Source organism: Acinonyx jubatus, chromosome C1 (assembly GCF_027475565.1).
Source record: "Acinonyx jubatus isolate Ajub_Pintada_27869175 chromosome C1, VMU_Ajub_asm_v1.0, whole genome shotgun sequence".
Taxonomy (NCBI): Eukaryota; Metazoa; Chordata; class Mammalia; order Carnivora; family Felidae; genus Acinonyx; species Acinonyx jubatus.
The window spans coordinates 147,187,381-147,211,820 of NC_069381.1; the positions used below are offsets into that span (position 1 = coordinate 147,187,381).

General features: G+C 40.9%; 1 protein-coding gene across 3 annotated transcripts in view; it reads right to left on the reverse strand.

Annotated features, from left to right (window-relative positions):
- PLA2R1 (phospholipase A2 receptor 1) overlaps positions 1 to 4,714 on the reverse strand; it is a 119,502-nt gene extending 114,788 nt beyond the window's left edge. The window contains exon 1 of one of the 3 annotated variants that reach the window (XM_015082931.3): positions 4,195 to 4,713. In XM_015082931.3, coding sequence (XP_014938417.2) covers positions 4,195 to 4,303 — 109 coding nt within the window. In that variant the 5' untranslated portion in view covers positions 4,304 to 4,713. Of the gene's footprint in view, positions 1 to 2,900; positions 3,241 to 4,194 lie in introns of those variants that run through there. The other 2 variants (XM_027055659.2, XM_027055660.2) reach the window with 2 other exon arrangements.
- Positions 4,715 to 24,440: the final 19,726 nt, after the last annotated feature.

Here is a 24,440-nt window from a genome sequence, read left to right on the forward strand (position 1 = left end):
CTCATCTCTTGCATGCATCCAAATACAGATATGTCACAGCTTCTTGTCCTGCCACACCCCTATTCTGGGGATCTGCTCCATCCACAGCCCTTGAAGGGCAGATCCCTGTGTGCATCTCACACCACCATCACATCCTACTAGCCATGGGAAGGCCTCTAATTCAAGAGCAGAACACAGGGACTGGCCAGCATGCTATGATGAATGTGGCCAGATTCCTCTCCTAGAAAATTAGGCAACTCTTCCAAAAAAGCTGTGGGAGCTATACATGAAAGGTCCTGCAGGTTGAAGCAGAAGAAAACAGTCCACAGAAAGAGAACCAAACAGGACAAGCAGCTCCTGAGAGAGAAACCGAGAAAGTAGTTGCTTCATTTCAGTGGTCAGTTCTCAGTTGCCAGAGGCCTGAGCCTCACACTTGCCTGAGTGACCTTCAGTGGGCCCTTTTTCCTCCATCCAAAAAAGCCCAAGAAAGAATTTTAGCTTACTGCCTTTGCACACATTCTGTACTTTTCTCCAGAATGCTCTATCTCCTTTTTCCCATGTGGCAACTACCTACTTATCCTTTAGGAAAATAAATGCCCTGTTGTGAGTCTGCAGCTCCTCAAGCCAGTCCTTTCGCTGTATCCCTTTAGAATTTTGCTCCTTCCTTATTATTTTAACATCTACTGCACTGTTTTATAATTGTTTGTGTTTCTGTATCTGTCTCTGGACTCTCAGCCTCTTGGGGACATATCCTACTCATATTTTTATCTCCCCAGTCTGGAGGTGAGTAGCAGATTCCATTGGTTCCCTACCCACACCGCCTACCCTGACATTGCTCCATGCAGGCCAAAGACCAGGAGATTAGTCCCCCAGGAAGGACCTTCCATTAGTAAGGAGTGGAGGGTGGAGGAGAAATACCTCGGTTTCCTTCCCCTCACTGGGTCCACTGCATTCTCCACAGTCACTCAGAAGGACTCCTGTGAAATCGAGCCCCAGTTGCCTATAATGGTTTTCTTCCCTTCCCTGTCTCACTTCCTCACTCCTTCATCATGTCTTCTACAATCACCTCCCAAATAAACTACTTACATTGAGATAAATACATGCTTCAGGGATTGCTTCCAGGTGAACCCAAACCAGGAAGGGAGATAAAGCATACAGTGCTTGACAAATAGTGAATGAGCAGGTGAAGCCTTCAGCACCTTACCCCTCTTCCTGTTGGCACAGGATTTCAAGAGTTGACCCTACCCCTCTATCCCAGTTCCCATCCTTCTTCCAAATAGGCCCCATGGTCATGAACTTTGACCTCAGGCTCAACAGCACCCCCACTTCCCCTGGTCACCGGTCATTCAGAATAACCTACCCTGACCGTCCTCAAGGACTAAACAGCTGTGGGCCCCCTCCAGTCCTTGGGAAGATAAGTGCTGCCAATGAAACTCTCCTATTATTAGGTTGGTTGGGGCCATTTCACATAATTTTCAGCTCTCGACATAGCTTTAAAATTCTTTTATTGCCCCCATTCATTTCCTTTAGCAACCTCTACAGAGACTATGTCCACCTTTCCCCAGAGTGCCTACTCCCTTCTTCATTCTCCCACCTGCCCTCCCAGTATTGGGGGTACTTGAGTGAATGAAGTTACCAAGTCACAGCACTTACTAGAAGAGCTCAGATTCTAGAACCACAGTGAAGCCCCTGTTACAGCCAACACAGACATGCCAAGTACAGTGCCATGTGCAGGACAGTATATAATTGTTAAAGGACTATCAACCTGTCAAAGTAGTCTGGATTGGCCAGAGGATGATGGTGTTGTGGTGATATTGAAAGCAAAGGAAAACATTTGAGTGAGTACTATTATTACCTCCATTTTTATGTATGAGGAAACTGAGGCACAGAGAGGTTAAGTAATTTGCCCAAGGTGACAATGGTACAGACAGGATTTGGACCCATACCGTTTGGCATAGAGACCATGAACTTAACTATTATATGACACTATATCTACTGATTTTTGAACACAAAATTCTTGATAAATGATTGAAAAGTCAATACAATAGCCTCCCAAGGCTGAGATGCTTATAATACATATCGGATCAACCAGTAATACATATTAAACAACTCAGATGAAAAAGTACTACATGTACAATCTGCCTTGCATTACATACCCCTTATTAGTGAATATAAAACTGAAATGCATGCATATTTCTCCTGGCTGCTTTGTGGATACCAATCATAGCTAGAAGTAGTCAGTGTGGTTGGTGCACATGTGGAACACAACAGTAAACCGAGGCACCTCCAAAACATGATTTAAAACATGGTGTAAAAGCTTCCACATCTGAAAAATGGAAAGCTGGAGTAGACAATGTCTCAGGTCCCTTCCAATGCTAAAATTTTGTTTTTCCATCTTTGTATAAACAGGAAACACTTAATTTCAAACCGATCCCGATTATACTTGAAATGTCACTGATGTGGGGGATTGAAGTCAGGGAGGGGAGCCTGTGCAAGGTTTGGTACATTCATTGCCACACAGTCTCCAAGACCCACATTCCATGAACACCAGTAGCAGCGTTTTCATATCTGAAGAATCTCTCTGCCAACTATGTCAAAGGCCTTCAGATATGCAAACTGTCACTTGGAGTGTCCAGGAGGTAGCAGATAGTTTTAACTTCAGAGTGTCCTTGACCACTAAAAAGAAGGCACTGATTAGAAACTATCTCAGGCCAGGATTTGGGTCTGCTACATATAGTAGGGATTAGCTCATTAGTGCTAACGCTGGCTCAGAGGATCACCAGTGCATTTTCTCTGTGTGGCTTGAGTCCAGCTTCTGTCCTATGGGCTACTGCCCTGTTCTAGATACCTATCACTAGGCACATTTTAAACGTAAAGTAATAAGCACTGTATGGTAAACTCTTCGTGGAGATGGGTCATACCTGGGGTCAGATGTACATCCACAGGACCATTTCTTTTGAACTTCCCAAGAGGGTTAAGAGGTCTCTGATCTTTGGCCATTTTAGAATAAGAATTACTCAATCTGTCCCAGATAAAGCCTTGTGGGAGTACGAGAGAATACAGTCCAGGTGAGATTATCTCAAAAACGTATGCAAAGTATGTTGAGAAAGAAAAAAAAAAAAAAACAACACAAAAAACACAGGCATTGACCACACCTTGTTTTATCTCCTTTCCAAACTTATTGCCAAAGGCAGAGAGGATGGAGGCTGTCTGGAGGCTTCTCCTGGTTTATTTATCGCCCTGCCTGCCTCCTTTCACACAGGGGCTTCCACTTTTGGACACTAGCTTCCCTCTGCCTCAGAAGCACCCATGCGGTTATTCTCCAGAGTAGGCCTCCTGCAGGACAACCTCTCCTCATGACTCTTTGCACATCTTTTATGAGTCGTATGTGTATTAGGTGCTGAATAAATGTTTGGTGAATTGATCCAGTGTGCACTTGTGCTGGCGGGGCAGTGGGGGGGGTGGTGACTTTGAAGGAACTCTGGCTCACTGGCACACCAAATGCCTTACAAACTATCTCATTTAATCCTTGGTGGTCCTCTGGATATCACAGACCCCATTTCTCTGATGAGAGGAACTGAGAAGCCAAAAGGGTTATTTGCTCAGCTTACACGGTCCATGGAGGCTACAGAGGCTCCACTCCCCCATTTGGTCTGCAAGGTATTAATAGAAAAGACTTTAGTATTCTTTTCCCCAGACGCAGAGGGGTAGAGGCCTTGGCTTAGGGCCACTGGGCAAGTGGTGGCACACATCCAGAAAGCTTGCTTTGGGAGGGGATGAAATGAGACATCTTTCTGCCATCATTTATCTGAGAGGTGATCCTTCCAAATAAACAACTCTCGGAGACTACATTTTGAAACATCTGCTACCCCTCTGTGCCCGGCCTGTCCCGGGCGAGAGCGGAGTCAAGTTTTGCCTGAGAGCCCAGGCCAGGCCCCTCGCCTCGCCGCCCGCTAACGCCAGGAGGATGCGGGGGCTAGAGGAGGGGGGTGTGGGGCGGCGAGAGTGGGGTGCAAAGCCCGTCCGGCTGCAGGACTGGCCCATCCACACGGCTTTCTCGGGACTACCGAGACGCGGCTACCGTGTAAATCCGGCCGCCTTAGCTCCTTACCAGCTCACGCCTCCCTGCCCCCAGCTTCACCCCTCCCTCCTCTGCCTTAACCACCCCACCCCGCGATGTGCCGATCTGGTCCCACCGGCCCTGGGGACACTCACCCTGCCACTCGAGGACCGGGTCGGGGGTAAGTGCAGTCGCCGCGCCCTCGGTGAAGCTCCGTGGCGCCCCCAGCAGAAGCAGCAGCGGCAGCGACCGCAGCAACAGCATCCCTAACCACTGGACTCGCCGGGCGCCCGGGGTGACGATCGCGGCGGCCAGCTCCACAGCGGGAGCGCGGGGATGCGGTGCTGGGGGCGGGACCGCAACCCCCACCCCCCAAGTGCTCCACCCCTCCGGGGGCCTCGCTGCCCCTGCGTCCCGGCGACCCACTCCGTAGCCCCTGCCGCGACCGTATGCGGGAGCTCGGGGCTCTGGGCCGGAGACAGGGAAGTTGCAGAGGTTTTCCCCGCCCTACCCACTCGGGCTAGGGCAAGGAGGAGGAAGAGGAGGTGGACCATCTGCCCATCCCAGAAATTCCTGCCTTTGGGGTGGGGAGAGAGGAGGGGTGAGGCTACCCCGTGCACGCTCCTCCTGCTTCCAGCAGCCTCTCTCTTTCCTAGGGGAGGCCGAATAGGAGTTGGGGGTGAGCAGTTGAGAATCCCTGGGACAGGAAGTCTGACATCTGGGTTTGCAAACCACCCGGATTCTGGTAAACACCACGGGTTTGGCAGCTAGCAGCTTAGAATAAATCGAGCTGTGCTGTGAACCCAGGCGCTTTGGGAGCACGCTGGACCTCCTCTCCTCTGGAATGTTAACCATTGGAGGTCTTTGGGGTACGCCCGGCTCTTCCCTCCAAGTACCCTAAGGTTCTTCCATTGTTGAGCTCCTTTCCTTTTTAAAATGCCACCCCCTACTTTCCTTCTCCTTGGATCCCCTAGCCCAGCAAAAGAGCTGGGTTATCCCACTTTATAGCTGAGAAAAACCGTCGGGAAAGGCAAAATTATTTGCTCTAGGTCATCCCTTAATCTAGCTAAATTAGTAAGTAGGAAAGCCTAGAATGTAGTTCTGTAGTCTTTCAAATAACCAGCAGAACACTAGAAACATTTAATATCCGTGAGAACAAGCTAACATAAAATGGTTCCTAAATAGGACCTTGACCTTCCTCATTAAAAAATAAGAAGGGGAGGGGGGGTGGGAGGGAGCTTAAAAAAAAAAAAAAAAAGGGAAGGTGGTGGGATCTTGGAGGTCCTTTCTCAGCTGTCTATTGACAAAGACCAAACCAATATTTTTGAGTAACGGTGTCTGCTATAGACTGAATTGTATCCTCCTCCCCCAGTTCATATGTTGAAGCCCCACATCTCAATGCGATTGTATTTGGAGATAGGGCTTTTAAGAGTTAATTAAGTTTAATGAGGTCTTAAGGGTGGGGTCCTAGATAGGATCAGTGGTCTTAGAAGAAGAGGGAGCCATCTCTCCACCTGTAGTGACGTAGGAAAGGCCACTTGAGGACACAACAAGAATGTAACCATGTGCAAGCCAGGAAGAGAATCCTCATCAAAAATTGAAATTTTGGACGTTGATCTTGGACTTTCTAGCCTCCAGAACTGTGAGAAATAAGTATCTCTTGTTTAAACCACCCAGTCTATGATGTTTTCTTCTTGTGGCGCAACTAGACTAATAAACTGTTTTAGCCTGGTTCCCCAGAAAGCAGAACCTGGGATGAGATCCCTGGCAGGAAATGGGATTAAAGACCAGAGTGAAATAGGGAACTGCAATAGCAACATATGTTCAGTCCTGCAGGAACCTCAGAAGGTCTCCAATCTGTTTGTCCTGGGGAAAACAAGAAAGCATTTAACTGTAGGCTCACCATTTCCTCTGGTTGTGGTGATTCTGGGGTTATTAATTCCCCTGCACAGTTCCTTGGCAGTGGTGAGCTTTAAGCACAGTCCTATGCTGAGGCATCTAAGAGGCCCAGGGGCGGGCAGCAGCAGGTGCATGGCATGGCTAGAGGTGAGGCGCTGTCAGATTGCCCCACAAGGAACCTGGAGGAAGCCTAGGCAGGGCTGGCTGCTGCAGAGGCAGTTGGGGTGAGGTGAGGCTGAGAGAATGTGAGAGGTTCCAATGTGTGTACTGAGTCAATAGCATATCATTATATGTAAAAGTTAGCATCTCTGCCTGAAAACATGCAGAAAAGGGATGCTTTCAGCATACTGACTATAGAGACTTTTATCATGAAGTATTTCTTCTGTGGCCTCAGGACTACATTATGTGCTATGGGAAAATCTCCAAAGTAGATGATTCAGGCCTGAGTGGGCTGGCATCTCCTGCAGCAGTCAAGTGCAATCCACATGCATAATCAGGTATCAAAGTGCAACACCGATGTCAATCTTTGGTGAAGGGCGGTGCAGGGAGATTAAACGGAAGAGAGACCAGGAGGAGCTAGAGCGATTGTACAGGGTTTGATGTGGAGCAAGAGGCTGTGCCAGGACTGAAAGAAGTAATGAGAGAACATACAAAGGTTTGAGTGAGAAATGCTTGCATTAGCAACAGTGAGTAGGTGGGCCTGGGTGGGGCAAAGGGCAGCTCCCGGGACACCGTGGCAAATGAGGTCAGTCACTGGGACATTGGGCTACCCCCCACTGGCTGTGGGATCCAGGTGAGAGAGTGACCCGCCATGGACTTCAGTTATACCCTCTGTGTGATGAAAAAAGGAGAAAGCCTTCCCTGACCCAACACAGACCCAACAGCTCTGCTATTCCAAAGTAGCAGAGCTATGAATGGGAGCAGGATACAGAGAGGAAATAAGCCATATTTCATCTAAAGGCAATTAGTGTAATGAAGAATGGTGATGACAGCTTCCTGGCCTACCAACACCACATTTCCTATTCAACAATTAGAAGACTCAGAAAAGAGCTAGTTTTTCATCTCTTCCTGAAGTATTGTGGCTTTGAGGTGAAATCTGTGGCAAAGAGCTTTTTAGCCTTGAGAAAAGTATTCTTTCCCATAGTCAAGTCTTGCGTGTGGTTTAGATCTATGAGGCAGGGTAATGTAATGGTTAAAAGGTGCTCTGCCACTTACCAGCAGGTTACTTAGCCTTCTTTAGCTTCAGTTTTCTTCTGTGTACAATGCAGATGGTCACGTTTGCCTCATAGTGTTGCTGTATTTAATGAGCTAAGTATGTACAGTGCTTAGCACAGAGTCTGGCATCCTGAGAATGTTCGTCTGTGGGAGAGTCAATCCTGTTGTAATGATATAAAATCCTGTGTCCTGACCCCAGCTAGGAATGGGGTGGCTGGAGCTCTGTGCCTGCAGGCCTTTGTACATCTTCCCATTGCTCAATTTATCATTTAGAATTAGAATTAGTTACTTGAGGGGTGCTGGGTGGCTCAATCAGTTAAGCATCTGACTTCAGCTCAAGTCATGATCTCCCGGTTCGTGGGTTCGAGCCCCATGTTGGACTCTGTGCTGACAGCTCAGAGCCTGGAGCCTGCTTCGGATTCTGTGTCTCCCTCTCCCTCTGGCCCTCCCCCACCGACACTCTGTCTCCTCTCTCTCAAAAATAAACAAACTTTAAAAAATTTTTTTAAAAAGAATTAGTTATTTGATTATATCTCTCACTTGAATGTGAGTTCCTTGGGGGGTTGACTATATTTTCCTTCTCTGTGAATCTGCAGGGCAGCACATGTCCTGGCATTTAGTGAGTTCTCAAAAAGTTTTCACTGAATGAGTGAGTGAATGAAGGGAAGTAGGAATGAGATTGAAAGGAATATAGCTTTTGGAGTCATTTGAAACTCAAGAAAAATATTAGAACTTGTATTGTGTTGAATGAAAACATGGGAGAAGATTCAGAGATTTAAAACTCACTTAATGTTTCGGTTACAGTGAAAGTCAAAATTAAAAAATATTTTTTGAACACGGCAAATCATATATCTTATAAAGAACTTGTATCTAGAACATGTAGAGAGCCGTCACCTTCAATAACAAGGGAACAAACAACTTAAATAACAAATAGGCAAAAGCTTTAAACAGACACTGCACCCAAGAAGATATACAGACAGTAGATAAATATATGAAATGATTTTCAAGACCATTAGGCATTAGGGAAATGAAAATATATACCACAATGCTGTACTACTATACCTATTAGAGTGGTGAAAGTTAAAAAGGCTGACCATACTAAGTGTCAGCAAGGATAATGAGAAACTGTAACTCTTACACACTGCTGATAGGACTGTAAAATGGTGCAGTCACTTTGGAAAATAGTTTGGCAGTCTTAAAAAATGCGTAACTACTTAGTTTCCTAGAGCTACCATAACAAATTGCCACAATTAGATGGCTTAAAACAGCAGGCATTATTCTCTCCCAGTTTTTTAGGCTCGAAGTCCAAAATCAAGGTATTGGCAAGGTTGGTTGTTTCTTGGGTATGAAGGAGCATTACTTCCAGGCCTCTTTCCTAGCCTCTGGTGGTTGCTGACAACCCTTGGCATTCTTGGCTTATAGTTGCATCAGTGTAAAGTCTACGTCCATTGTCCCATTGCCTTCTTTCCTGTGTATCTCTCTGTGTCTTTGTATGGACTTCTTATAAGGACATCCATCATTGGATTTATAAAATTCTGGAAAATTCAAACTGATCTGTGGTGGCAAAAAACAGACTAGTGATTGTCTGGAGATGGGAATGGAAATAGGGGGTTAGTGAGAGATATTTAGCTGAGCTAAAAGGGAATGGACAAGTATTCTAGACAGAAGGAATAGAGGTAAGAGTGGAGTACTTGAGAAAATTGTGGAGCAGAGGGATTGGGTATGGAGATGGGAGGTTCTGGAAGCATTGGGACTAAATAGGAAAGCTGGGGCTAGGTCCAAAGTCATGTTAAAAACCTTTATGCTAAAGCCAACAGGAAGCTATTAAGGGGTTTCACTGTGACCAGATTCATGTGTTATATTTTAGAGAGAACATCCCTGCTATAGAATGGAGAATGGATTGGACATGAGTGTGCTTTATAAGGATGAGGAGGCTGCTGCAGGAGTCTGGATAAAGAGATGGCTCTTGTCTGGACTAGAAAGGAGATAGTGGAAGATTGAGAGAAGTGAACACATGTTGCAAGATGTTTAAGAGGAAGAATCATCAAGACCAGGTGTACTGGAGAGAAAGAGGAATTATCAAGAATGATGTCCCAATTCTGGCATGACCAATCTGCTGGCTCAATCCAGTGAGAAACCAGTTTGGGGAAGGAGTAGGATTTCAGTTTGCAATATGTTGAGAGGCTTATGGGAAACCCAGGTGGAAATGTCCAGGGGGCAGTTGCAAATATGTGTATTAAAGTCAGGAATAGGATGGGAACATAGATTTAGAGGTTATCTGTGGTTGATAATTAAAGCCATGGGCATAGATATGATTGTTGGAGATTGGGATAGAAGTGGAGATGCCAGAAAAGAATCACAGGGAACAAGAACATTTAATTTAAGGGTCAGCTACAGAAGCAGACTGAGAAGGACTTAGGTGTCTAGAAGCTGGGGAGGAGTATTTCACTGAGAGAACCATCAACAGCTTCATGTGCTCTGGATAGGTCAGAGGATGCAAGGACAGAAAAGTCCACCTGATTTACGTATAAGGAGGTAAGTTATGACCCTGGGGAGAGTGCTTCTAGTGGTTGAAGCTAGAAGACACATTAGTGGTTTGGGGATCCCTAGGAACAGAGACACCAAGTATAGACAATTCTTTCAAGCAGTTTGTGGTTGTTGGGTGAAGGAGAGATAACTGCATGAACTATGGATACATGCTTGGGGATGAGGGCAAATGTGGTTGTTATTGTTGTTATTATTATGTTGGTTTTTAGGTGAGAGACTTGAGCATGTCTGAATGCTAGTGGGAGGGATCCAGTAGAGAGGGAGAAGTCAAAGATACCTACTGTTGGAAAAAGTCAGAGTGAGGTCCCTGAGAAGGCAGAAGTTTCCAGAACAAAAAATAAAAGGATTCACTTTAGAAAGTAAGGCAATGCCTCCCATCATAGCGGAAATTGGTTGTAGACACAGGTTAAGTTGTAGACACAGGTTAAGTCTGAAGTCTGAAAGCTGAGGGTAGAGAGTTCTCTCATCTGCTAGGTTCTAGTTTCTCTGTGGTGTAGTAGGGGAATTCATCTGTGAGAATGAGGAGAGAGCTCAAGTCAGAGAAAGGAGGTGGGGCTAGTTCTGGTGTCCACAGAGAGAGCTGCTGTGGAAAGATATCTGGAAATCTGGGCATCGCCAGGGACCTAGATGTGGCCAAGGACCATGATTTTATAGTGGACCATGTATTTTCGTAACAATGCTCAGCAGCCTAGGTACATGCAGAGAGAAGGCGGGCCCTGGGCTTCATCTAGAGTGATGCTACTCAATTAGGATGTTGCACACAAGGGAGTTGAAGATATTGGCAAGAGAAAGGTTGATGATGCTGGTGGGGTCACACAGGACTCGGCTTCATGATGGGCAAGCAGAGGTATGCAGGAGCGATTCTGGGGCTAGACTGTTAGTTTCAGATTTTGGCTTTGATGACTCTGTGCCTTAGTTACCTCATCTGCACAATTGGCATAAAAAGAGTACCATATCATTGGCTTATCAAGAGATTAAATGAGTTAATACCTGAAAAGTGCTTAGAACAATGACTGTCACAGAGTACCCAGCAAAGTCATTTTTATTATTAATTACTGTTCCTCGAAACAAATAAAAGATATTTTTGGGCCAAGAATGAGTATTAATTCAGTTTCTTGCTGGGTGGAGAGAAGAGCCATATTCTTGTCCTTCTTTCTTCTTAGTAGCTGTCCTTTCTGGCGTGTTTTCTACGTGCCAGGTTTTGCTTGGGGTGTCGTAGTTGAGAGGTCACATTGCCTGTGTGGAAATCTGCTCTGTGACTACGCCAAGTCATTGTGCCTCAACCAGCCTTTGTGTCTTTTCTGTAAAATAAGGTCATAAGAGTGTCCACTCCATAACCTAATATGTGGAAAGCACCCATAATCTAGCAAATAATGAATCCTCATAAAATGTAACTACAATTATTAGATAATACCCACAACAGTTACATCACAAGGTAGCCATTATTATGGTCATTATATACAGATGAGGACACTGAGAGAGTTTAAGTGACTTATTGTTAAAGCCCTACCCTGAGCTACTCATTAACTTCCTGTGAGACCCTATCTCATTAAGAGGAAACCATACTGTGGGTGAAAGGGAATATCAGTTTATATAAGGCAGAAGTTTTCTAACCTTATTTAATATATATTTTTAGCAGCTTTCCCCGAGTTATTTATTAAAGTCTTCTGGATGTGTCCAAAATATCACTTTATGTTGTGATTTAACAGCAGCATGGTATTTTAACTAATAACATGCGCAGTGGCTGGAGTACTAAGGGGGGAAAATAAGTGAAAATTCACTGGGCTAAGGGCCAATTTCAGGAGTGAGTTAATGAACTAGTTTTTCACCTTAGTCCAGGCAACAATTTGTATCAATTTAATTCAATTAACGGCTTTCCCAGTGTGTGGTACTTAGCCAGAAAGAAAGTTCCACTCGTGTGGAAGTTTCCGCTGAGTGTCTGTCTCCATGGGGTCTGCACAGGGTGTCTGAAATCTGCCCTATCAGTGCATAGCCTGGTTTCTGCATGCTCATGCTTTCCTTCTGCCTCCTGCATGTAACCTTGGAGAGGATGTGCAGAGAAAGCAGGCAAAGGGATGTACATTCGTAGAAACAGGAGGAGAACCCTCTAGAAAGAATGTTCACGAGCAGCACATGTTTTCTGCAACCTAGCTTGTCCAGGAGTGCTCAGCTCTCATGGTGGTCAGGGCCACCTAGAGAGTTGTTGTTGTTTTAAAATTGTTAACATTTTATGATGAATGGATAAAGAAAGTGTGGTTTATATACACAATGGAGTACTATATGGCAATGAGAAAGAACGAAATATGGCCCTTTGTAGCAACATGTATGGAACTGGAGAGTGTGATGCTAAGTGAAATAAGCCATACAGAGAAAGACAGATACCATATGTTTTCACTCTTATGTGGATCCTGAGAAACTTAACAGAAACCCATGGGGCAGAGGAAGGAAAAAAAAAAAAAAAGAGGTTAGAGTGGGAGAGAGCCAAAGCATAAGAGACTGTTAAAAACTGAGAACAAACTGAAGGTTGATGGGGGATGGGAGGGAGGGAAGGGTGGGTGATGGGTATTGAGGAGGGCACCTTTTGGGATGAGCACTGGGTGTTGTATGGAAACCAATTTGACAATAAATTTCATATATTGAAAAAATAAAATAAAATAAAATTGTTAACATTTTAAATTTATCTTTGAGAGAGAGAGAGAGAGACAGAGCACGAGCAGGGGAGGGGCAGAGAGAAAGGGAGACAGAATCTGAAGTAGGCTCCAGGCTCTGAGCTGTCAGCACAGAGCCTGAAGCGGAGCTTGAACTCACAAACTGGGAGATCATGACCTGAGCCAAAGTATGATACTTAACCAACTGAGCCACCTAGGCGCCCCTAGAGTTTTTAAAAACCAATATGCAGGCCCCGTCCCCAGAGATTCTGATACAAGTGGTCTGCGGTGGGACCACAACATCTATTTTGTTTGTTTGTTTGTTTGTTTGTTTTTAAGTTCCCAAGTTTTTGTATTGTGCAGCTAAGGTAGAGAACTTCTGGGTTTATGTTCTAAACTGCTGTTGGGTTCTGAATGGAGGAGGGAAGGAGGTAATGTTTGGGATACAAAAAGGAAGCGAAATCTATAATAAACTTCTCAGCTGGGGGAGAAGAGGTTGGTTTTTAAGGTAAAATTTCCAATTGTAATCAAAGGAAGGGAGAAGCAAGGCATGAGGAAGCTTTAGCAGACATGGCCTGGCTGTCATGTGAGAATGGGGAATTTTACTTCCTGACCCTAGGAGCTCCCATTTGGGAACCAGAACTACCGAAGGACTTTCTCAAAGCCTTGAAGCTCTGGTTGTCACCCTGTGGGCTATAACTTTCCTAGAACTTTGGCAGAAAGGCTGGCGAGTGATCAATGTTTATTTAACATCTATTAATCATTTTCTGGTAATTTAGATATTCTGAAATGTATATAAGATAGTTTTGTCATCACCAATGCTCCTTTTATTTATTTTTTTATTTTTTATTTTTTTTTAATTTTTCTTTTCAACGTTTATTTATTTTTGGGACAGATAGAGACAGAGCATGAACGGGGGAGGGGCAGAGAGAGAGGGAGACACAGAATCGGAAACAGGCTCCAGGCTCCGAGCCATCAGCCCAGAGCCTGATGCGGGGCTCGAACTCACGGACCGCGAGATCATGACCTGGCTGAAGTCGGACGCTTAACTGACTGCGCCACCCAGGCGCCCCCTCCAATGCTCCTTTTAAACAAAGATAATAACAAAAAGAGGGTTGCTGCACCTTTTAATTTTATCCAAAGACTCCCCAGATAAATCCAGGCAGAGTCTGTGAGTGTGTTCTCATCCTGAAGGAGTAGGTAAGGGGAGAAGGAGGCAGCTAGAGAGCAGGGTGGAACTGATGGGTTAAAAATCCTTCTTCCATTATTTCTTGGTTGCGTTACTTTGGTCAAATTACATAATCTTGCTGAGTTTCGTCTCTAAATGTGGAACAATAAAAACCTACCTTACAGGATTGTTATGAGAATGTGAGCCAAGTGCCAGGCACAACAGGGCCTCCGGAAGTATAGCCACAGCAGGCATTCTGAGGTGGGGAAAATGATCCTAATGGATCAGGGACAAAGAAGTCTCTGGTATGTTCATACTTGCCCTATCATGTACACGCATAGGGTTGGAGATCGTCGAGTTTTATTTCTAAGCCAATTTAAAATGCTAAACCTCAGGGTAGAAAAGACAAGATCATTGGGATTAGACAGGATATAGTCATGGGGCTATGAAAATAAACTTGTTGACAAAGGTCTTCACCTACCCTTTTTAGGCTTAATTGCTTACATATTAGACTTTCGTGCAACTTTCAAAGAAGAAAGCCTGAAAAGCTCAGTGAATAGAACACTAGGAAATTGGAAAATCTGATCTTGCTAGTTCTTCTAGGAGTCATCCGAAGCATGCTACTTGACTTTTCCAGAGCTTAACTACTTTTCTAGCTTGAAACAGGAATCATAGTGTTGTTAAATGTATGGATTTTTGTAACCAGGAAAGATATGGATGGTTAAATGACCAGGAATCCATGATATACCTTAATTTTTTCCTGCATTTATTTATAAATCAACATATAGTTTTATTCTTGCATAATGGGTTTATTGGCATTCTGTTACTTGAAAAGAGCAATTTATTAATACAAGGCCAGAAACCTAACTAAGACTGATGGGTTAAATAACATTTTAAATACATTCCTAGTGAATACCCCAGTTATAAAATTATAAAAGGCCTTTGCTGTACTTTCATTGAAATAAAATTGAAAAACAATAAACTGCATAAATTTAAAATGTGCAATTTGAGAATTTTTGACATATCTGTATATCCATGAAACCGTTGTTATAATCAAGGTAGTGAACATATCTATAATCCCTACAAATTTCACTGTGTTCCTTGGTAAACCTTCTTTGCCATCCTTCCTCATCCCAGACCCCAATCAGCTACTGCTCTGCTTTCTGTCATGATAGATTAGTTTGAAATTCCCAGCATTTATATGAATGAAATTGTATAGTATATGCTCTTTTCTTGTCTGGCTTCTTTCACTCAGAATAATTATTTTGAAATACTGCCGTGTGGTTGCATGCATTAATAGTTCATTTTAAAAAATGCTGAGTAATTTTCCATTGCACAGCTATACGATAATCTGTTTATCCATTTACCTGTTGATGGATATTTGGGTTGTTTCCAATTTTATGCTATTGTAAATAAAATTGCTATGAACATTTGTGTACAAATCCCTGTGTGGGCAAATCTTTTCATTTTTCTTGGGTAAATATCTCTAAGTAGAATAACTGGATGATATTGTAGTTATGTGTTTCACTTTTAAAGAAACTACCAAATTGTTTTCTAAAGTGGTTGTACCACTTGACATTCCCACCAGTCATATGTGAGAATTTCAGTTCCTCCAGATCTCATTATGGTTGGAATTGTATTCTCTCCCTCAAAGATCCCCCAAAGATCTCGAAGTTCTAACCCTCAGTACTTGTGAATGTGACCTTATTTGGAAATAAGGTATTTGCAGACAATCAAATTAAGATGAGGTTATCATGACTGGTACCTTTATGAAAAGTGGACATTGGGACACAGAGACAGACACATAGACAGGGAAAACACCATATGAAAAAGAGGACAGAGACTGAAGTGATGCATCTATAAGCCAAAGAATGCCAAAGATTGCCAGCAAATCACCACAACTCAGAAGAGAAGCATGGAAGAGATTCTCCCTTTCGGCCCTCAGAAGGACCCAATCAACCCTTCTGACACTGATTTTGGACTCCTAGTTTTCAGAACTGTGAGACATTAAATTACTGTTGTTCAAGCCACTTACTTCATGGTACTTTGTTCTGGGAGCCCTAGGAAACTAATATATTGGCCAACACTTGGTGGGGTCAGTCTTTTAAACTTTAGTCATTCTAATAGTGTATAGTGTATTCTATTGTGGTTTAAATGTGCATTTTTCATACAGCATGGTGGCTATAATTAATAAGTATATATATTATATACTTGAAATTTCCTAAGAGTAGATCTTAAGTATTTTTATCAAAGGAAAAAAAAGAAAAAAATGCAACTATAAGGTGTTGGCTGTGTGAATTAATTTGATTATGCAAGTCATTTCACACTATATATGTATATAAAAACATCATGTTGTGTACTTAAAATAGATATAATTTGATCAATTATACTTCACCAAAAAAAGAAAAATAAATAAATTTACTTTTCTCTAATGACTAATGGTATTGAAAATTGTCATATACTTGTCTGATATCCATATTATCTTCTTTGGTGAAGTATCTGTTTAAATCTTTTGTTCATTTAAAACAAATGACTGTTTTGGGGCACCTGGGTGGCTCAGTTGGTTGAGCATCTGACTGTTGATCTCAGTTCAGGTCATGATCTCATAGTTCGTAAGTTCAAGCCCCACATCAGGCTCTGTGCTGATGGTGTGGAGCCTGCTTTGGATTCTGTCTGCTCTCTGCCCATCTCCCACTTGTGCGCACTCTCTCTCTCTCTCTCTGTCTCTTAAAAAAATAAATAAACTTTTTAAAAATTTTTAAAAATTAAAAACTTATTGTTCTATTATTACTGAGTCTTGAGAGTTCTTTATATATTCTGTATACAAATTTCTTATCAGATATATAATTTGCAAATTTACTCTCCCAGTCTGTAGTTTATTTTTTCATTGTGTTAATACTGTCTTTTAAGAGCAGAAGTTTTAGATTTTGGTGAAGTCTACTTTATCAATTTGTTCTTTTATGGATTATGCTTTTGAAATCTAGAAATCTTTCCCTAACTCAGGGTTACAATGATAGTCTATGTTTTCTTCTAAATGCTTCATATTTTAAGATTTTACTTTTAGGTCTGTGGTTCATTTTGAGTTAATATTTGTTTAAACTGGGAGGTTCATTTTTTTAATGTGTGAATAATCAATTTTTCCAGCACATTTATTGAACAGATTATCCTTTCTCCACTAAATTGCCTTTGCACCTTGGTCAAAAATGAGTTTTCTACATTATGTCTATTTGTAGACTTTCTCTTTTGTTCCATTTAATTATTTGTTTATATTTACACTGGTACCTCCATGCTGTTTTAATTATGGTAGTGTTATAAGTATTGAAATCAGGTATTTTAACCTTCCAATTTTGTCCTTCTTTTTCAAAGTTATTTTGAGTACTCTCAATACTTTGCATTCTTGTTTGAATTTTGAAAATAAATTTTTAACTTCTCCAAAAATCCTGCTGGGATTTTAACTGAGATTGCATTGAATCTATAAGTCAATTTGGGGAGAATAGACATCATAATAATACAGAGTCTTATGACTCATGAACAATCAATATCTATTCATTTATTTAGATCTTTAATTTTTCTCAGCAATGTTTTATAGCTTTTAATGTAAAGTTCTTTTACATCTTTCATCAGATTCATCCCTAAATGTTTCATATTTTTGATGCTGTTGTAAATAGCATTTAAAATTATTTTTCAATCTGTAATTGCTTTTTGCCAGTATATAAAATTACAATTGGTTTTGTATATTGATCTTGTATCCTGCAACCTTGCTAAGTTCATTTATTGGCTCTACTAACTTTTCATACATTTCATAGATTTTTCTGCATAGATAATGATGTCATTTGTGAATAAAGACATACACTAAAAGTATATGTTTAATAGAAATGTTATGAGTGGAAAGCATTCAGACTTTTACCATTAAGTTTCATGTTAAATATAGGGGTTTTGTAGGTGTCTTTTATCAGCTTAAGGAGGATCTCTTCTATTTTCAATTTGATGCAAGGTTTTATCAGAAAGGGGTGTTGCATTTAGTCAAACATTTTTTCTGCATTTATGAGGTGATCATGATTTTCTTTGTAGTTTGTTTATGTGGTGGATAACTTCACTGATTTTTGTATATTAGATAAACTCTGCATTGCTGGGATAAACCCCATTTAGCTAGATTTGATTTGCTAATGTTTTGTTTAAAAATTTTTCCATCTATGTTTTCATGAGGGATTTTGGTCTTTAGTTTTCTTGTAATGTCTTTTGTTTTGTTAGCTTAATGCTGGCCTCAAACATTGCATTGGGAAGTATGCCTTTTTCACTTTTCTGCAAGAGTTTATGTAGAATTTGTAGGTATTGTTTCTTCATTAAGCATTTGATAGAATTTATCTCTGAAGCGATCTGGGCCTGGGGTTTTCTTTGTGGGAAGGTTTTTCACTATGCTTCAGTTTCTTTTGCAGATATAGGAAAATTCAGATTACCTATTTTTTTGAACAATTTCTTTTGTCTTTCCAGGAATTTGTCCATTTCATATAGGTTTTCAAACTTATAGGCATAAAGTTGTTCATAATATTCCCTTATTTATCTATTTAATATCTGTAGACTCTATAGTAATGTCACCTGTCTCATTCCTGATATTGATAACTTGTGTTTTCTATTTTTCTTTTGCTGGTCAGTCTGGCTAAAGGTTTACCTATTGTATTTACCTTAAAGAAAATTTGGGTGTCATTGATCTTCTCTTTCGTTTTTCTGTATTCTTTATCATTGATTTCTACTTTGATCTTTATTATTTATTTCTTCTACTTACTTGGAGGTTTTTTTTTTTCTCTTCTTTTTCTGGTGTCTTAAAGTAGAAGCTGAGGTCATTAATTTGTGACTTTTCTTGTTTTCTAACATAGGCATTTATTGCTACAAATTTACCCCTATGTACTGCTTTAGTGGCATCTCTCATATTCTGATGTGTTGTGCTTTTATTCAGTTTTAAATGTTTTCTGATTTTCATTTTGAGTTCTTCTTTGACCTATGGGTTACTTAGAAGTGTGTTATTTAGTTTCCAAATATTTGGGAATTGACCAGATATCTTTTTGCTATTGATTTCTAATAAAATTCCATTATGGTCATAGAATATACTCTGTATGACTTGAGGTTTTTCTAAATGCATTGGGATTTGTTTTATTGGCCTGGAGCATGGCCTATTTTGCTAAATATTTCATATGTCCTTGAAAAGATAATTGCTTTTGCCATTGTTGGGTAGAATGTTCTACAACTGTCAATTAGATAAGCTGGGACTATGTAGGACTCACCTTTTTGTTTTCTGTGTCTCAGGGATGACTGTCCTTTAATGCCTGATGTCCAGTGTCTTGATAACTATTGTTCTATGTATTTTGTTTGTTTGTGTTGTTGTTACAGGTGGGGGAACAAATTTGGTTCCTATTATTTCATCTCTTTTGGAAGCAGAAATCTCCTATTCATTTTTTAGGGATTTTTTTAAATCACATCTGCATTTTATCTCCAAACTTGCTTTTGATGAGGAAAGGAAAGAAGCATAAGGAACTCTGGAAATTTGTACTGTAACACTTTTTTCAATAGCCCATGACTCTGCTTGGTTTTTCCCAAGGAGTGTTTGTGGTGTGTGTGTTTGTGTGTGTGTGTGTACTGTTAGTACATAAATACATTTCCTATTTAGCTAGACCACATTTCAGAACCAAAAAGTAAACTTAAAAAACAAATCAAATCTGAGTAGCCAAATTAGATACAAAATCTTAGAAGCATGTTACTGAAGTCTCTGGGCTAAAATGTCTGTGTTTTAGTTGAGAAGAATGCTTCAGACCCACACTCTTACATTATAAATGATTCTAACAATGGGATATAAGGTGTTAATCCAAATGCACAGAAAAGATATTTGACTAGGCATTCTCACTGAGAATCTTGGTTAGCAATCTCTGCACTCCAGCAGCTATCCATTTCCAGGGCAGGGCACACCTGTGTTCGAAGCTTCCTATTCATTTTAGGCAATATGAGAAAAACAGTGACTGGGTCTTTCCTTCACCTTTCTGTTCCTAGACTCCATGATGATCGTTGTTTCCATTAACACTGTCTTTCCTCACACCATACAGTAGAAAATACCATCAAATGTCATCTTATGGCTTTTTTACAGAAATCACATGCCAGCCCTATTCTAGTTGTCTCACTTCTATTTGTAGATATTCACATCTTCCTGAATCATTTATTTCATGATAGTTTCTTGGATTATTTTTTACAAGGGGTTAATCATCTCCATTTGTGCTGATTTTTACTAGTTTCGTTTTCAGAGCTATTTAATTTTCAACTCTGGGGATGGCACGCTTCCTGTCTATGGGCTGACTAAAGGTATGCTGTGCTTAAACTGGATCACCCAGGTGGCATGGCCATACTTTGTATACCATACTACTCCTTCCCATTTGATGAAAATCCTCCTGGATTCTCCCTAGTCCTTTGACTTTAATTGTATTCCCTGAGGGATTGTGTGACTAACCTATGTGAGATGCAGAAAACCTGTGCATCTCTTTTTACTAGATCTTCCTATGTTTTGACTTGCAATTTCTATTCAGGCAAATTCCTGCTTGTTAGTAAGAGCAATTATTTTCAAAAAAGGCTGGGCCCAAATCTGAGCTGGTCTTAGCTTGTTAGCTCAAGTTTCTTAAAAACAAAATCTGAAATCTGTCACTTGTGTGTTTGTTGTTTGCCATAAATAGTTGTGGCCTTATTTCCATTAATATTGTTAATTTTGCCTGGAGGTCCTCATGACCTACATTATTCTTCCACTCCTTCCCCCAGTTTTCCCACCACTTTCCTATTTCTAAGAAAAGCCTGTGATTTGTTTTTGTGGGCTATCCCTCTGGGAGGATGGGTTAGGGAAAGGACTAAGATACATTATTGTGAAATTATTCTTAGAACTGAGTAATGTCCTCTAAGGGCCACAAATGTTAATTTGAGAAATGTTGCTTCAGGTGGCTTTTCTTTCATCTACATCCTTATCAAATATGTCTATCCTTTGAGTGTTAACACTTAACACTTGTGAAATATTAGCACCCAGAAGGTATGAGTAAGTCTTTTTAACATTTAGACCTAAATTTTGTTGGCTATATTCCTCACTATGGTACCTGGAAGACTTAAAGAACCCTTTCGGAGAATCTGGGAATCTTTAGGGGGCGCCTTACATACCCTATGGCAACTTGGTGTTTCCGTGGAACCATGCCTTGGCCCAGAACACTTCACATTCCACTGCCTGAGCGGAGCATCTGCCTCCAGGCCCCACCTGAGGCTCCTATCACCCACTAAGTTCCCTGCTGCTGCCTATCTCTAGGCTTCTGCTCGACCTACAGCCCTGGCAGGTACCTGCTCAGTTGCTGTCACTCACCTCTACTCGAGAGCCTTAGGCTCTGCCTTCAGAGCCCATATTTCTTTGCCATTTGCAAGCAGCTCCTCTCTTCTGTGTTCCACTCTTTCACAGCACCACAATAGAATGGCCTGGGCCCCAAGCGTTTAACAGGTTTAGACTTCAGTTTCTATAGAATTCTTTTAAGGGCTAAGAAGCTGTTACCACATATACCCAGAAATAGCATTCTCCTCTTATGATTTGACCCTTATTCTGGGTTATTCTTATTCTAACTCATGATATCAGAGGACTTTCTTTGTTATTCTTCTTCATAACTTCATAACTTCATGATTCTTCCTTGAAATTTGTCTTTAGTTTTCCAGTCATATCTAGACCCCAACCTTGGATACTCTGCTCTTTTACTAAGTGGGCAGTTATTGGATGGCAGAACTCAGTTAATGAAAAACAACTACCATTTACTGAACATTTATTAAGCAAATATGTCAAACTTTTTAATATGTTATTTCATTTAATTCTCACAAGAACCCTAGAAAATACAGGGAATATATGTACTAAATTTACAACACAGAACCAGGTTGAAGACAGGAGTATCTATCAGATTGTTATCTCTTCCCTATGAACTTCTCAGCAGGTAAAGTTAAGACACAAATATTCACATCCTGTTGGTGCCTAAATCTAAGCCTGGGATATTAAATGGTGGCTTTGTGTGCTAAGAAAGGATAAAAATGATAATGTGTGCTTTCTTGTGTCCATCTGGAACTGAAGTCATTTTCAGATTTTTTAATGAATCATAGAATTCTATTAAAGCATGAATTAGTTATCTCTTAAAATGAATAGATTTGATTAAATCAAACAATGAGTGAACATGATCAAAAAAGCCCCAGAGAAAAAGATTTTACATTTTCTTTTCTGCCTCTATTGACAGATTCATATATTTTATTATGCTCAGCGTTTTAAATCTTATTTATCTTTCTCTTCTCCAATTCCATCTTCTTAATAAAAAAGTTTCAAAAATATGAAACATTTCTTGAAATCAATGTGATAGACATTCAATACACTAACACTCTATAAAATACATGTAACAGCTTAATTTAAATTTTCATGATGTCACTGCAGTGCTTATGCTACTTCTGATACTGTGCCTCAGTTTCCTCATTTATAAAATAGGAGAAGCTAATAATACCATCCCATTGGGTGGTTGTGAGCTCTGAATAAGTTAGCGTATATAAAGTCCTTGAACAGTAGGGGTTACTTATTTTTATTAACAGTGCAAACTATTTCATGATAATAAGACACCTCTATTAAAATTGGAAACAATAGATACATCTTAAATAGTAATAGATATAAACAATAAGTAATATATATAAATAAATCTAGTAGATATATCTATTAAAATAAGAAAGAAATATGCATGTTTGTATTTATATATGTACTATATGTGTGTGTGTATATATACACACACACACAAATAAAAATTATTTAATAGGAAGTTGTTTTTTAATACACACACACCCCCCTGTATTAGGTATAGCAAAGCCAACTGGATGAAAAAATTAACCTAGTGACTTTTTCCCCAATCAGTTATTGACAAATAAGGGAGTTTCATGATGTACCATCTTTAGATGTTGACCTGAAACAAGATTGGCTGCTATGCAAGGACCATGAATGTAAATACATTTCAGGCTGAAAAAAACAAAACTATTTGAGCAGTAAGTTTCCTCATAAAACACATACCTAGATATTACAAAGATCAGATTGAAATTTCAAACTGAATTTGAATTTCCATGGGATTTCTGAAGTCTTGAAGTTGATAATGACACCAAAGAGTGTGTTTGGGTCAAATCTGTGCTTTCCGGAGCCCAGTCTCTGGAAGTGACTGGTAGTGCCCAGGGTCTACCTCTGAGACAGGGTTACAAGATGAGAAACTCCTGGGATGCCTGAGCTGCTCTCTCTTTGCTGGTTGTGCAACCAAATACAAGAGAACAGAAGGTGAAGTTCTGTTTCACATTTGGATGTCTCCAAGGCACAGGGAGATAGCATATAACGCCACTGTGGTCCACAAACCAGAGAATTAAGGCCTTGGCCCAAGCTGTGGGACTGTTTGGCTGCTGCTCACCCTCCTGGCTGCAGAAGCATCATCCAGAACTTCTCTCACTTAGTACCAGAGTATTCAGACCCAACTGACCTATTAAAAGAGCCACTGTGAAGTCCTGAACTTAAATTGCCATGCTTTTTAGTTGCGTTTACTTGAGTCCGTTGCAGTATGATAACATTTAACAGGAGGGAGAATTTCTATTTATCACATGTCATTCAATTCCTCTGAATAGGGAATGTTTTCCCCATTTAGATATTTATAAAATGAAGATGACACAAAATTGTTTTGAATCCCTAACATTTAAATACATTTACTCTTTTGAGAGGTCAGCCTTCTCCTAGAGTCAAAGAATGTTATTGGCAGGTTTGCTTCTCTAATACTGGGAGTACTTGAAGGACTGGGTGTGGAGAGGTGAAGGAGAGAGCAAATCAGAAGATGCTGGTTTGCTTTGGGGGCTGCCCTTTGCCATTTGGGAGGGTTCACAGAAGCTTTCAGGGCATGGTTGTTTCTGATGTTAAAGAATCTTAAAGGAGAAACCTGAACCAGATTAAATCCACATTTGGACTCGCAGCTGACACCCCCACAGAGCTGGGTCTTCCCACTGGGAAGCCCCACAGGTTGCCTTAGTCAGGGCAACAGTAGGCTCACAAGAATGAGTACATTTAAAATGAACAGCCAACCACCTGCAACCCCATATATCTTATTCTCAACACTGCCCAGACCCAGTTGCTGCTCCAGAAACTTTCTCTTCCCTCTTCCCAAACTTCCCAATCTTTCCTGGCTCTCCCTCCAGCCCAGACAGGTAAACTTTTAGTTTCTTTTCTCTCCCCTCCCTGGCTCAGTGCCTTACTGTGCCTTACAGAGCAACTTAGCCTTAGATTTTTCTTTTAAAACTTCTGTTTTCTTTACTACCTAGATTCAGCAACCTCTCTGGACTGGGGAGTTAGGTGCAAGATGGGTTTTACTTTTAAGGGAAATGTGTGAGCTGATGCTGAAGTGACACTTAGCTTAGACCTTGGAGACAGGTGGGGACATGTGCATCTGGGATGTGCATACCCTGATATTGTACATTCATTTGTTTACTATCTTCTCCCTTACTAGAGAGCACAGGAACTGCTTATTTTGTTCATTTCTGTGTCTGTAATCATAAGGAAAATGTCAAAAAAAAATTAAAAAAGAAAAAAACGTCTAGCATATATTAAGCACTCAATAATAATGACTAAATGGAGACATCTGGGTGGCTTAGTCGGTTAAGCTTCCAACTCTTGATTTCAGTTCAGGTCATGATCTCATGGTTCATGAGTTTAAGCCCTCCATCGGGCTCTGCACTGACAGTGTAGAACCTGCTTGGGATTCCCTCTCTCTCTCTCTCTCTCTCTCTCTCTCTCTCTCTCTCTCTCCTCTTTTTGCCCTTCCCCCACTCTCTATGTCAAAATAAATATACATTAAAAAAATAATACTGACTGAATGAATTT